This window comes from Zeus faber, assembly GCF_960531495.2.
Source record: "Zeus faber genome assembly, chromosome: 7".
Lineage (NCBI taxonomy): Eukaryota > Metazoa > Chordata > Actinopteri > Zeiformes > Zeidae > Zeus > Zeus faber.
Window position 1 is genome coordinate 14,594,676 of NC_137203.1, and position 15,079 is coordinate 14,609,754.

The following is a 15,079-nucleotide window of genomic DNA, read 5'->3' on the forward strand; positions in this document are numbered from 1 at the left end:
GGACACCTTTAACTAATAAAGGTAACTAAAAACAAATAACTTCTTTCCTCCGTTGAGATTAAACAAAAAAAGGTGTGTGTGTGTGTATATATATATATATGTGTGTGTGTATATATGTATATATATTTTTTTTTATTATTAGTCCACAAATTGGCAAACGTTTGTTTTACCCTCCTTTTAGGCCAGGGATGCTGTGGAGCGCTCAGTTATGAGAAACCTTGATGTTGCTGTCCTCTAGTGGCCATGAAGGCTTAGTACAGAAAGAAACCACTGCGAATGGGAGAGAGAGTCCCTGTAAAGCAAGAAAGAAAATTGTGTTTGGAGTTTGTCACACCACAGAAAAATGTGTTATTAACCAGCCAGCCAAAATTTCATTGATTGAAAAAAATCGGCAAGTATTTAAAATGAGATTTCAAAGACCTGGGGGGAAAAAAAAGGCAGTTCCCTCTGTCTGCTGAAACCACCGCATCACGTTTACCGTGTAATAATATATGAAGTGTAAATTGGAGTAACTTCCATGTTTAAATGTTGTGCTGAACCCAGTCCTGTTCAGGCCTCTTTACGGGGACTTTAAATATCCCATACATCCCCCCGAGGTGTGCACGACCGAAATAGTGCCCTGCAATCTTGCATTGGGGCAACTTATTCATTCATAATTTTTACTTATTATTTATCTTCTGCTTGATATATTGCAATTCTTCAAGATCGGTGACACTTTTTTGATCCAGGGGTGGGAATCAAATAACTTTCATTCCCTCTCATTCTGCATAGTTGAGATGGCATGAGGAGTAAGTTCATAGCTACCTAACTGACACATGACATACTGTTATGCACATGACAAAGGAACCTGAAACTTAAAGGGGATTGATGACTTTCTAGCGGGAAGAAGTATTTGGGAGTCAAAATGATTATGTATATATCATTGACATTGATGGTACAACTACAGCAGTACCAAGCAGTGACCAGCAGATCTTCCGCAGCAGGAGAGGAGCCTGAAGGTTTCAGTGTTTCAATCAGTCTGAGCTGGGGCAGCTTCTAATGGAATTCAGCCTCTGGATCCTCAGGACTGTAGACAGGAAACAAAGACATGGCTAGTTTAGGTGTGTGTGTGTGTGTGTGTGTGTGTGTGTGTGTGTGTGTGTGTGTGTGTGTGTGTGTGTGTGTGTGTGTGTGTGTGTACGTCCCTCAGTTGGGTTGGACCCTCTATGAAGGCGATGACTTTCACCCACAGGAGAATATTGAGAAGATGGCTCGTGGTGAACCACTGACAGACCAGGTCAGCACAGTGGTGTGTTAGTGTGTGTGTGTGTGTGTGTGTGTGTGTGTGTGCGTGCGTGTGTGTGTGCGTGTGCGTGCATGTGTGTGTGCGTGTCCCAGGGGACGTCTTGTCGTCTTTTGGACTGAATGGTTTTGGACATTCACAGGGCACCGCACCATTTCACCTGTGTCAAAACCACATCCTCAGACTTGACGGTAATAGAGCTCTCCTCGACAGGCAGCTCAGGGAACGTTTTTAGGCCAATGTGTGAGAGGGTGAGAGGCTTTTCATCCGCCTGGGTTCGAGGGAAACAGTGGTCTCTGGGTTGAGATTCAGATTGAAATTGGGGCTTTTTTATGTAATAGTTTACATGTAAAAAAGAATAAAACATTCCTTGATGACTACCATAATCTACCATAGTGTTAAAGTAATGATGTGTCATCATAAGTATGGAATATTGAGCATGGCACGTCGGTCAAGTGTTTCCAATATGTGAAAAAACAGAACACGGAGAACCGTGTGAGGGGAACCTGGTTGTTGGTGTTGGCCAACATCTGCAGCATCTGCTCCACAAACTCCTTCTGCTGCTGTTCCGTCACCGTGTTAACCCCGGTGTCACCTCCCGAGCGGTTTTCCAAAATGGTGCCAGAGGGCGGTTTGGGACTCGGGTTGGCGCTTCCCGGGTCAGACCTTCAAGAGAAAACATCCCTCAGTGCACGAGAACTCATAGAAGGTTTTTAAATATGTACAGTAGGTAGAGGGCGCGTGGTTTATATGTTCTGGTACCCGGGTATCAAGGCCGGAGCTTCTATGGCCAGGGTCTGCAGGCCGTGCTGAATCTGAAGCAGAGCCTCCATCGCTCTGGGGTTCAACATGGCCGACAGCAGCTGTGGATTCTGCATCTGGGTGGCAACCGAAGCGCGGAGGATCTGTTAAAGACCACGCACCTGCTAGGGCAGCACAGGAAGCTGGGAGGAGGGGGCGGGAACTCACCTGTTGCAGAAACACCGGAAGCTGTTGTCTTATTTGCTGTTGCAGCTGTGGATATCCTGAGAGCAACGGGTGGCCCAGCAGCATCTGCAACGGTATGTGGAGAGAGGCATTTCGGGGAGGGTTGGTCAATTCGTGGTGGGGCTTTTCTGGGCATATACACACGTGAAAAAAAAAAATAATAATCTGCCGATGATTTCATTTTGATAATTCCAATAGGCCGACAATATGGGACAGGCTGCCATGGAAGGCTCCCAATTGGTAAATTCATTCTAGAAAAGCCAACAGCCCCGCTTTTTGGATTCACAATACAGAGAGAGAAAAACAAACATGTGGGAAAAAAAAAACAAAAGAAAGAAAAAATAAAGCAAAAAAGCTTGGCCTCAGTGCAGAAACACAAGTTACACTGTATTTTAATGATTATTTTACATCATATTTCATTTGATCTGCATAAATATATATATATATATATATATAAAGTACTTGTGCAGCCAGATCGGGGTTGTGGCTGAGGGTGTCCAGCAGACTGCTGACGTAGGGTCCAGAGAGCAGGTTCTCCATCAGAGCTGGACAGGAGGTGATCTGCTCCAGGAGGGTCTGCATGCCTGAGGAACCAGCACATTTGGACACACTCCCAGGGAAAGAAAAGTAGACGTGTAACGCCTACCCACAGAATAAGAATGACTCACATAGATCATTTTGACGTACCCTGCGTCACACATTCAGGTCGGTGACTGTATTTGCTACTAGTTTGGTTGTTGGAACGCCCCTTTTAAAGATGTAAAATAATCGTTTCGTACCGTCAATGGCGGTATTCCGTGGGGCGGGGTCAGCTATGGGCGCAGCGGTCACATCTGCCGGAGGCTTTGCGGCAAACTTGCTGGAGTCGAGTGTCTGTCCATTTGGTCTCATGTTTTGCAGGGATTCCCCAGAGGGCGAGGTCACCTTTCTATCCCCTCTGGCCTGGATGAGGGAAGGATAGCCAGAGAAAGGCCGAATTGGGGAAACGGAGCGTAAAAGACAAGCTTTTTGTTTCACCTTGACTTCTATTGGTAACCGAGCACAAAAGCAAGGACCTGAAATTAATTCAGTGTGTGTGTGTGTGTGTGTGTGCGTGCGTGTGCGTGTGTGTGTGTGCGTGCGTGTAATTGTACCTGTGAAGGGCCGAGGTGATGTTCCTGTGCCTCCATATTAGTTCTCTGAAGCAAATCACCAGAGATCGAAACTGGTTTGGGTTGCACAGGTTCCTCGTTTGCCAGCGCTCTGTCCGCATCGGTCAATACGGCCTGAACCGTGTCGGGGTTCTGGGCAAGCTCCGCCATCTGGAGGAGAGGAAGTTTGGACGGAAGGAGGTAATGGAAGATAAGGGTGGAACCAAAAGGGAAAAAAATTATCTGTGAGGTCATCAAGATGTGGGCCAGGGGATCCAGGCCCTTTTCCCCCAGAAACCCCCTAAATCAGGGGTCTCAAATTCAAAGCACCTGGGGGCCACTGGGCAGGCTGTGAGGGGCCACATAACAATTGGGGGTTTAAGATAACGGGAAAACTGTTTTGTTTCTTTTCCCCCATCATGTATTAGTGAATTGTCTAATATGATAACTAATGCCTGGAGGGAAATTCAGGAAATTATTATTAATAATAATAATAATAATAATAATAATAATAATAATAATAATAATAATAATAATAGTAATAATAAAAATAATAAATATAGCTGCATGCAGCAATACACAGGGTCCAGTATCGATACATATTAATTTTTTTCAAGTTCTCATGGAACGTAGCTTCAGTTTGTGCTGTCGCTCGTCTTTACATCAGCATTACTACTAAAACCACTTACAATTTTCAGAGTATTGCTTGAACTCAGCATCGGCTGACGCAATGACGCAGTAAAGCGAGAGTCCTGGTGACATGCAAAATTACTAATACAAAGATACACTTGTTGCGGGTTATTACTTTATCCTAAAAATGAGAAGATGGCTGTCTACTACCTGTAGTCCACAGAGTCCTTCCTCACTGTGTCCCTGTGGAAGGAAATCCCTCCGTGTGGAAGTTCCCGAGGACAGGGCTCCATTCAAATGGATTCAACACTGCATGTCCCTCAGAGGCTCTGGTGTGGGGGTGGTGTGGTTTGAGCAGCCACACCTGTCCTGGGTCTAGGTAATTGGGGCCCAGCATCAGTGTGGCTGTATACCTATTGCTTGTTGATTGGTCTAACGAGCAACAGGTAAAACCCCCATCCCCACACTCGCAGGGGCGGAGCCCTCGTCGTGACATGCTGTCCATCTGCTCCGGGGCTTGCTCTATCAAGCCCCCTCTCTAAAATGAACTTGTGTTTTCTCAAGCCCATCGTCTGTGTCTCTGTGCCGGAGCGCCCTGAATACGCCACATGGATGGCGTGTGGCAGGCGAAACTGCCACCGAGACATTTCATCAACTTTTTAAACGTTTGGGACTAAAATAAATCATAAACATGATTCAAACCCATTGCTTTGTTCCATGTGTGAGGACACAAACACGGATTATGTTTTGGACTCCTACAGTTTGTGTGTTACGACTGGCTCGAATGCCGCAAAATAGGAAGGGACACAGCACCGGGTTAGATACCAACAGAATGCGTGTATTTACAAAAAGGACAAAAGAATAAAATATACAACTAAAAGCGCCGCCGACGTCAAGCAGGTAAGGAGATACACACACGCTTGTACGCGCAGTTTGTAATTATACTACAGAGTGATGAAGTCTACACTACGTAGCTTGCACGCAGCCAAATTTGTGTTCTTTGCTACAACCTGCACATTTATAAGGAATTGGATGATGATGTCACCAAGCGTCCTACTCCACAAACTCATCTCCCTCCATCACCCGACCGGCAGTTTTAGAATCTTGCCCTGTGGGCGATGCACGAACGTTCGGCTACTCCCTGTTAAATTTCATCGTTTTTTCACTAATAGCTGCACCAAATGTGGATCGATATGGATGAAACTTGAACCACGAGGTGTGACATCCCGGTTCTAACGAGACCTCAATCGTTTCTGTAGCTCCAGCTGTTTTCGTGTTCCACTTTTAGCCCGAAAAATGCTAAGGAGAAAAGTAATAATAATAATAATCCGAACAATTAACAATGAGAATAGGGATAACAACACTTCACTATTACAATTAACTATTATTTTTAAGTATTATTATTATTATTACTACTACTACTACTACTACTACTAATAATAATATTAATAATAATTATAAGATTAATACTTTAAAATTAAGAAATAATAATACTTAAAAAATTGTTAAAACATAGAATCATAAATAAATCTTTATCATATTCTATTTTATTCTGAACAATAATTCTTAACAATATATAACAATAAATGTAGCGGGCCAAATTAAATTCCCCTGTGGGCCAGATGTGGCCCCCGGGCCTGTAGTTTGAGACCCCTCCAAAAAAATCAAGCCTGGTTAAATCGGAGATTCCACTATTCAAAAGACGCGATACAACTCCTTTTTTCAGGTATTCGTTTGTAGTCGCCGCTTTTGTCTGAATTGGTTCTACTTTCATGGCAGAGAGAGCAAGATCTTTAGGTCATACAATACATTATAACATAGTAATAGATTTAGTTACGATTAAACCCAACCTGGGCCGGGAATCGCTGATGTAGCAGCACACAGCCGTAAGTGATTACACACACACACATACGAGATCTGTCTCATAACCCGACCTGTGCTATGAAACCCGGGTCGTCGAGCAGGCGGGCCACCTCCTGGTTGGTCTGGAGGAGCTGCAGGGTCAGGGGGCCGGACAGGACGAGCTGCCCGGTGACCTGGGGGCTCAAGCTGGAGAGGCCGCTCTGCACCAGAGGACTGGCCAGGACGCCGCACATCAGCTCCGGGTCGGCAAGGAGGCGCCTTTCCATCAGGCGCCGGAGCGCCGGGAAGAAACTAGGAGCCGTAGCTGCGGCGGTAGCGGAATCCAGACCTACGCGCCCTTCCACTTTAGGTGTAGTGAAGAGAGTTAATGAGGGAGATCATGGAAGAAGATTAAACGTCTGATGCATTAAAAAGGCGTATCTGAACCATGAGATGAACTTAAAAAAAACAACACAGATGGTGAAATCCTGCACGAGGCTTTTGGATTCAAAATAAAATAAAAAAGTTGCAGAGGAGCAAAGATGGAGATCACAGTAAGCCCCGATTTCTGATTGCTCATTTTATAAGAGCGGTAATTACTCCCGGCCACACATTGTGAGGGAGTTAAAAAAAACAACGATTTTTAAACTCATATAATATTTACTGCGATTCCAATAGCCGACCGAGCCAGACGGATTAAATGAGCGGAAAGGCGACGAGGCCAAAAAGCAAACAAAGAAAACAGAGAGCAGAAATATGATGGTGTAAAAGGTTGAAGCGACGGACGCCGAAGCCAAAGGTTGGAGAAGGTCGATCGTTGAAACAATTTCGATAAAGTGGGGAATCGCGGTGCGCCTCCTCAGCCAGCTTTGTACACAAACTGCCTCAAGGGAGCCTGGAGGTGAAACCCCGCCACAAAGCGAACAGAGCCCTCAGCCGCCCACCGCTCAGGTTTTTCTCTTCTTCTGAAGCAATTTTCTCCGTAGGAAGAGCTGATTGTAAAAACGCCGGGGCCTCGTGCTCTAAGGGCCTTCGTTTGGCCCACTGAGCCTCTGATGGTTGGATGGATGCTGTTGTGTCCATACACACACCGATGAATGCTGTGTCCTCCACCCTGTCATGTAATGGTCAGGGGTATGGTGCTCTGATGTACTCTGGGTTACCTAGAGTTCCAGTAAGCAGTGTATGGTTGCCTGCAGCACAGTGAGTACATTTTCACATACGAGGAGTATGTCACTGTGGGGATGAAGCCTTAAAGGACGTCAAATAGGGGCTCTGTGACATGCCGGCACTTCTGCGCCACGCTTTGTGACGTGCCGGGACTTCAAAGTGCTGCTTAAATGTTTATTTCATACAACACAGACAATTAACACTATTATATAATTATAGAGCCCAGAATCGCGATTGTGGCGCCGCCCCTTGTGGCCCCCTGCGCGAGCGCCTCGTGTGGATTACGCACATTTTAGAGCTCGTTGTGCGTGATCACCGGGTGTCATGACATTTCACTGCATATATGTATGAACGTATGTGACAAACACAAGTGCAAACCAATAAAGAAATAAAGATTAATAAAAAAAAAAAGATTAAGTAAAGAATAAGAGAGAGAGAGAGAGAGAGAGAGATTAAAGAAAAACAATGGTCTAGCAAAACAGGGAATTATTGATGGGTGAGGTGAAATCAGGAGCGGGACGCAGAGGAATAACGATGGAGAACAGCAGGTAATGCTAATAATGCTCTGGATGTCCCACCTAGAAAGAGGGGGGAAGTGGGTGATGGTGTAAGGTCACCGTGGGAGGGGCCAACGACCAGAGTAAGCTCCTCTGATTGGACAGTCTTTGGAGCGACGTCCCTGATGGGCGTGGCAGAGGAAAAAACGACATGAACTGTCAATCCATCAAATAAAATGAAACATGTAAAACCATTAATATTATAAAAATCACTTCTCACTGATAATAAAGATGATCATGACCAGTATTAAGCCAAGAAAAAATAAAACATTTAATTTAAAATTGTCAAGTAGCAAATTACAGGATGGATTCAATCAGTAAAGCATATTACCTGTATATGTACAGAAAATTTGATGAAATAATATATTTATTTAAATTTTAAAAAGTTGTGTATATGTTTGCGTATTGGCAGAATGTGAATGTCAAATTCATCTTCCAAATGCGGCCAACTAACTACCTGAGGACCACGCAGAGGTGAACCAAACCATCCGCTCCCTTGTGCTGACTCAGCAGTTCTGACTCAGTGAGAACGGTCCCCGAGTGGACCAGCGCCAGCTGCTCGCTGGTGGTCCCCAACCTCTCTGACACGCATGCTTTCAGCTTCACAACACAGCGATCATCACACAAACCAAGACATCAGCATGAGAGAGCACCAAACCAGGACAGGCTGAACAAGTTTTGCATGCAGACTATGGCGTCTAGAGAACATGCATGCTCTGTGGCGCATCCGCAGAAGCGGCAGCGCGGCGTCTCTGACCTGCGTGACGGTGCAGTCGCCTCCAACGGTGAAGTTACTGCTCTCAGTGGGAGTCTTCAGCTTGACGTGGATGGTGTCGGAGGACCCACGCTCGTCTCCGGCAGCCACCGCTCCGTCCATCGCTCTCTCCCACCACGGTGCTCTGGGACTTTAAGAAATGTGGCTGTTGGATGACTGGGCAAAAAAAAAAAAAAAAAAAAAAGGGGGGGGGGCGGACTGGAATTTTTCCAAATTTAGAGTGACTGTGCAAAGATGGGAGGCATATAAATGTGCCTCCCGCAGCCCATATCCTCAATCGCTTGACAAAAATACCCCAAATAGAATAAGTTGTGAGTCTCTCTTGAGGTTTCATTAATTAAGACATTCCAGAACAAAATGTGACACAATTTCACCAGAAAAGTTGTTTATTTACTTTACAGTGAGACCAGGAAAACAAACTGAAACATACATTTCCAAACTGTCATTTTGGCATAAAAACCTGGGGGTGGGGGGGTGGGGGATCGTTAGGGTCAAACCAGACTGGGGTCAAAACCCCAAAGTTTAACCGGAGACACGGTGCCGCCGTCCTGATGGCAGCGCTGGTTCCCCACGGATCATCTCGACAGCAAGAAACTTCACTCGGTGCAGCATTTTTCAAGAAGAAAAAAATAATAATAAACTCAGCTGTGCGAGGCATCCCACCAGGTCGGGAGCGCGTCGTCGAACGCCTTTTTTCCCCCCGTACGCGTAAGGAGTGGCATGCATAGTGAGCCCATGTAGAGATGAGGGGGGCGGGGGGAGGTTTAAAAACGAATCGGAAGAATGAAAGTCAGCAGTAATTTTTCTTCATGTGGTTTTGTTGTCGATGCCTTTCTTCCCTGGGCGTCTTCATAGATCCTCTGATCCCTTCTTTCCCTTTTTGCTTCCCTGGAAAAAATAAAATTAAAAAAAATAATTTTATATATATATATATATATATATATATAAAAAAACAGGAGGAACTTGTGTTTTTAATGAGTTTGGTTCATTGGAACTGAATGTGGATGGAACATCTTCCCCACCTGATGTTTGGGCTGGTCCGACTGGAGACCTTTGACTTTCGACTTCTCTTGTTCGAGGGCAGCATGCAATAATGTCACCTAAAAAGACCCAACAAGTTTACTCAGTGGAACACGCGCGCGCGCGCGCGCGCGCACGCACGCACGCACGCACACACACACACACACACACACACACACACACACACACACACACACACACACACACACACACACACACACACACACACACACACACACACACACACACACACACACACACTAAAGTACCTGTGAGGACAGTTCTTCTTTGATGGTGAGGAGCTCTTCCACTTGTAGGAGTATCTCTGCTTTATCTTTCACTGAGGGGGACCAGCGAGAAATGCGATCAACACAAACCAACATCCAAGGCAAAGGGTCACGGTAAGAAATTTATTTGAGATTTATTTAATTTTTGTGTGATGCTGATGAGGACGATGATGGCGTTCCAACTCACTCTCTCCTTGCTGAAGCATCTTGAGCAACTGGGCGTTTCTCGCTTTGACCTCTTTGTATTTCAGCTGCAGAAAACAGAAAAGGGATCAACGGGTTTTTACCAATATTCCATTTGAAATGACATGCGGTCAGAAATAAAGACCAAAAAAATAATCCATACAGTGCCAAAAAAAAACGGTCACCAACACTACTAAAAAAGGAAAAATTTTAAGGAGTTTCCTACTTGTCCATGTCCAAAAACAAAACAACATTATTTTTTGCAATGCTGCTGACCTCCCACTGCGATATGGTCTTCTTTAGTTTCTCAATCTCCAGATCTTTCTTCTCTAGATCATACCTCAGCTGCTCGGCCCGAGGATCCTTAAAGTAGTGATGGAACGGAAAGAGAAAGTTGAAGAAAAAATAAAAAATAAATAAGAAAAAGAAAAAACACATCAGGCCAAACACAATTTCCCGAATCCCGCGCTCAAAAAAAAGAAAAAAAAAAAAAGACAAAAAAAAGAAAAGGCACATGGAGCCTCAGCTCTGGTTCTAGGCATTTTGCCGCTCTGGGCAAACGGAGGAGCACGGAGCAGCACGGAGCAGCTCGGAGCAGCTCGGAGCAGCTCGGAGCAGCGCGGCGGAGCGCAGATCACGGGCGCCTGGGATGCGCATCGGGACGCCCGGGATCTGCGCTCTGCTGTGCGCACATCATGGGTGCTCATGAATATGCATATGTTGCCCAGACAACCCGCTACCTTGATACCTTATGGGGATGGTAGCTCAGGCGGTAGAGCTGGTGGTCTAGTGATCCAAAGGTTGCTGGTTCGATCCCAGGCTCCTCCTGCTAGCATGCTGTAGTGTCCTTGAGCAAGACACTTAACCCCTAATTGCTCCTGATGGCTGCGTCCGTCGGTGTTTGAATAATTGTAAGTCGCTTTGGATAAAAGCGTCTGCTAAATGACTAAATGTAATGTAATGTAATACCTTGCCCATTCACGCTTAAAAAACAAAACAAAGAAGAAAAAAAACCAAAACATGCCTGATAAAAGGGCACCATGGTATCATATAATATAATCTCATAGAGAAAGATTTGGATTTATTTGGTTTCCTTAGTTCCTTACTTATCTGGAAAATTAAACACGTAAACCTCACCCAGAGAATTGGAGCGGAGGTTTTCCATTTGTCCTGCAGACAGCGGTGCACACGCGCTGGATCCCGGCTCCCTTAACTATGTTTTTATTTTAGATCGATCTAATTTTGTTTGTTTCCTACATGCATGAAACTATTTTTTATTTTTTTAAACAACTGAGTTAAGGGACTGTCCCGTTCCAAAAAACCAGTGCGTCCCCACTGCCCTGTCTCTGCGATGCTTTCCGTTGCAATGGGACTTAATCTAGTAACAGCTGGATATTTTTGTGTAAATACTTTACTTGTAAATAATAAATCCTGCACTTCTGTCACAGGGAGACCACATTAGCCACATAACATTACGTACGTACAGCTTTATCAATTAAGCTATAGAGGAAGGAAAAAAAATAATAATAATAAAAAATGAAAAACTGAAATCATCCAGAAACAATCCTGTAGAAGATAAAGTGAGAAGCTGAGAGCTCAATGACACCGTGTTTCAAATAGCATGTTCCGATATGTGAAAGCACTTTTGTCTTCAATTACTCGGTCAATCAAGCTTAATAATTTGTTTTGTTTTTCTTTTTACCAAGGATCACAAGACACGGCTTTTATGATACTTTCTCATTTGGGTTGCCGGTCCCTTTCAGCGCACGCCTCGCGTGTTCCCGTTTTCTACTCCCATTTCAACTCTTCACCGTTAACTATCTGGTCCAGAGGCACTCTGCTCACATGCGAGCTATAACTGGGTCAAGGATTTATTTGAGCTCTTTAAAACCAGCCCTATTTAACTCATTAATGAAGAGATATATAGAATATTATTTTTAGTTTAAGTAGTGTTTCAAAGGAGACAAACCCATGATAACAACTCCACGTCCACACACCGAGCCGGGTTTTGTGACTTTATCCCGACGTTCAGGACCATTTCTTAATTTAGACCTTTGTTCATGATGGATGAGGTCCAAACTATCTCCATCTGGCGTGGATGGCTGGATCGTACCGGTTCGTGTTCCGTGGAGGTGTTGGCCTCCTGTCCCGGGCTGCTGGAGAACTGCTCGCGCCGCTTCTCTCGCTGGATGATTCTGCTCACGTCGTCCTCCAGCTTATTGAAGAAGCGCTCCTCTGTTCCCGTCCCGGATGGAGGGACGGCTGACCGGCTTTCCTTCATGGGGTGGGGTGGTGTGAGTGTTTATCGGTCACATTATTTTTTTAACGACATCGTACATCTGAGTATGTGCTTTACATGGAACCATCTACATTTCCCTACAAAAGAATCCATTCAATTAATTCAAGAGCAATAGACAAGGGCTTTCCTCACCTCTTTCTCCTGTTTCTTACCCTGATGTTCTACAAGACAAAAGAAAAAAAAGGTTTTGTGAATGTCATTTAGAAAATGCTCATAAATCAATAAATAATTTAACTGACTAGTAGCAGTCTCACCTGCAGTGCCATCAGCCTGGAAGTTTTGCAGAGAAACCGTCTTTTTGTCTTTTCCCTGCTGACTTTTCTTCTTCTCCTTTTTTCCTCCTCCTTCTTTGCCTCCTTTGGACTTGGGTGAGGCTGTGTCTGTGTTTTTCTGTTTCAGGAGTAGTGTAGAGTTAACTAATACACACACAAGTCTGAGCGGGTTGATGTCACATCACTGTGCGACATTGGCACAAATTTCACATGGTAGACAAGTTAACGCAGACAAAGACAGGTACAAAGAGAAAGCCGCACCACCCTAAAATCGCCAGTAGGGGCGCATGAAGCACAGCAAGTGCAAAACGAATTGGAGACAATGGGGGGGGGGGGGGGGATTGCCCGAGATTTCAATTTATTGTTCATTTCAAGAAATACTCTGTCCCTGTGGGATATGGATTTGTCAAATACAATTGACATTTAACTTGTACTTTTTGAAAATGTAGCTTTATTCTCTTATCCTACAAGTGAGGTGTATGTCAATATCATAGCGTCTTATTAAACCAAAATGACCAATCAGTGTGGTTTATCACATAAGATCCAGCAGCTCGGTTCTGGATTTGCATTCTGGCTTTACAAAATTGATGCACAACAGAACTGCTTATTTCTGAAATTTCTCATGTCAGACTGTAGTCAACAGAGAACGCCAAAGATAAGAGATTATTATATTACGAAATCCGCGTACGTTTGCACATTTACACATGCATGTTTGTGTGTGTCTATAGATGTGTCTACGTGCGCTGTATACCTGTTGCTTATGTTGTTCGAACTCTAGTTTGCTGAGCATCAAGGCTTTCTCCAAATCTGCTTCATAGAGTTCACTGGTTATCTACAGAGTGTCGGGAATAGAACAGCAAGCGCATTACGTGATATTTTCTCATGCTTGATACCAGGGAAGAAAGAATGTTTAGCATAGCCGAATCTTGAGAGAGAAATGTGGTCGGAAGAAAGCCCAAATTGGAGCAGCGAGAAGTTAAACCCCTGCCAAAAAAAAAAAACGAAAAACATGCACCAGACTGACTCTAAGCTTTACTAAATGTCTCCAATCCACTCCAACGCATCGTCTCCGTCCTCCACAGCCTCCATCTTTTACTCCAAAAACCCCAATGGCGATTGGACTTGGCGTGCATATCCCCTTCCCCGACGCACCAAAACTTTCCACAGCGGGTCATGGTCCTCCGCGGTCCTACCTGCTCGTCTCTCTGCTTCCACTGCTGCCATCCCTCGGAGGGCATGCTGGGGTCGCCCGCCGGATGACTGAGGAGATCGCTGGCGACTCCTTGGAGCGTCATGACTGGAGGCGGGGCGGAAGATTTCTGAGGGATCTTCTTGAAGGCCAGACTCCGTAACTGAACAGCAGGAAACGAAAGTGAAAATTGAATGCAGAACAGGCACATTCCACGCCTCGGTTTCACTATCTATTAATTATCTATTATTAATGTCAACAACAACAACATGTACCTCAATAGGACACTTTATGTCCTCGTTATGAGGACGCTTTTAGTTTTGTGTGTGTGCGCGCTGACCTCGTTAACTTCACTCTGTTGCTGCTCCTTCTTTTTCTTCTTCTTGTCTTTCTTCTTGTCGTTGTTCTGAGCCGCCTTCGCGTTGGCCGGCGCCTTCGCCCCCGCTTGCCGGCTCTTTCCAGCCGGCTCCCTCCCGCCTCTCCCGGAGCTCTTCGCCGCCTCGCACGCCTCGGAGTCCGAGTCCGAGTCGATGTGGAGCAGGGCGAACCGGGAGGCGGTGGTGGGGACGGTGATCAGCGCCGAAGATGCCATTGATCAGACTGTAAAACTGGTGGAGACAAGAGGGTTTACGGTGGAAGATATAGTATATATATATATGTATGTATATATAGTTATATATATATACACACATAATTCTACATGTGTAATATGTTGTTATATATTGTTCTACTCGTATACTACTCGCGTATACAAATATCACGACCTGGGATGTGAGCTGTGCGTTGTGGAACAAACGGAGCTACATTGCAGTTAGCCTCGCTAAGCTAACTTAAAACTAGTGGGGAAACAAGCTGACAGCGGCTACCACAAAGACGTTGACGTTTTCTACACTCAACACCTCCCACAGCGGCGTTTGAAACGTTTGTGATGCGATATGGATGAATAAGTGTAGATTTCAAATAAAAACCCACTTTCACCTGTCGAAATGTTGTTCTGCGCTCACACGTTCGGCAGTCGGTACTGTTGGATGAGTACGGCAGCCCGGTTGGACCGAAAAGGGAGGAGGAGGAGGGTGCGTTCAGTCGCCGACGCTGCCATTAGTGGGAGGATGCGACGTTCCGGAAAACTTGGGACGCTCCGAAAAAAAATCAGAGCTGCTACGCGGAACGACGCGAGGGAACGGCCATTTAAGTTGGTGGGAATCCCGCATCGGGATTTCGGGGCGGACAGTCCCGGCACTTGTAAGCCGGGGCAACGTCGTAGCAACATGGTTAACGGTGAAACAAGAGCTCCCTCTGTGCACGTTTTAAAACGAAAAGCCCTCTAACTTCGCCGTGAACTGCTGTGTAGTTTTCAAAGTACTTTGTCGTAAATGTGCTTCGCTTGTAGGACTCGCATATTTGACAACCGCTAGCAGTTATTGCGGGCTTCCATGTTTGCCCGAGCAGATGCAAT

The 15,079-nt window shown here is 45.2% G+C and overlaps 2 protein-coding genes across 4 annotated transcripts; both read right to left on the reverse strand.

The window, feature by feature from the left end:
* Window positions 1–1,418: 1,418 nt before the first annotated feature.
* Window positions 1,419–8,475, reverse strand: LOC307232990 (ubiquilin-1-like; the record flags this gene model as incomplete). The annotated part of the gene is made up of 11 exons (XM_080004204.1): window positions 1,419–1,553; window positions 1,789–1,948; window positions 2,045–2,160; window positions 2,252–2,335; window positions 2,732–2,853; window positions 3,049–3,211; window positions 3,403–3,570; window positions 5,964–6,235; window positions 7,659–7,720; window positions 8,056–8,198; window positions 8,356–8,475. The coding sequence occupies 11 exons, from the start codon at window positions 8,473–8,475 to the stop codon at window positions 1,419–1,421; spliced, it is 1,545 nt and encodes a 514-aa protein (XP_079860330.1).
* A 311-nt stretch (window positions 8,476–8,786) lies between these two features.
* gkap1 (G kinase anchoring protein 1) lies at window positions 8,787–14,670 on the reverse strand. Of its 3 annotated transcripts, none has more exons than XM_080003650.1 (12): window positions 14,602–14,670; window positions 13,964–14,231; window positions 13,628–13,786; window positions 13,186–13,266; window positions 12,417–12,552; window positions 12,295–12,323; window positions 11,977–12,138; window positions 10,140–10,226; window positions 9,868–9,931; window positions 9,663–9,733; window positions 9,396–9,473; window positions 8,787–9,261 (listed from the first exon to the last, which is right to left on the reverse strand). In XM_080003650.1, the coding sequence occupies exons 2-12, from the start codon at window positions 14,213–14,215 to the stop codon at window positions 9,223–9,225; spliced, it is 1,158 nt and encodes a 385-aa protein (XP_079859776.1). In that variant the 5' UTR covers window positions 14,216–14,231; window positions 14,602–14,670; the 3' UTR covers window positions 8,787–9,222. The 3 variants fall into 3 exon arrangements, with proteins under 3 accessions (XP_079859776.1, XP_079859775.1, XP_079859777.1); XM_080003649.1 differs by having other exon boundaries at window positions 14,596–14,669; XM_080003651.1 differs by lacking the exon at window positions 13,186–13,266 and having other exon boundaries at window positions 14,596–14,669.
* Between the last annotated feature and the right edge of the window lie 409 nt (window positions 14,671–15,079).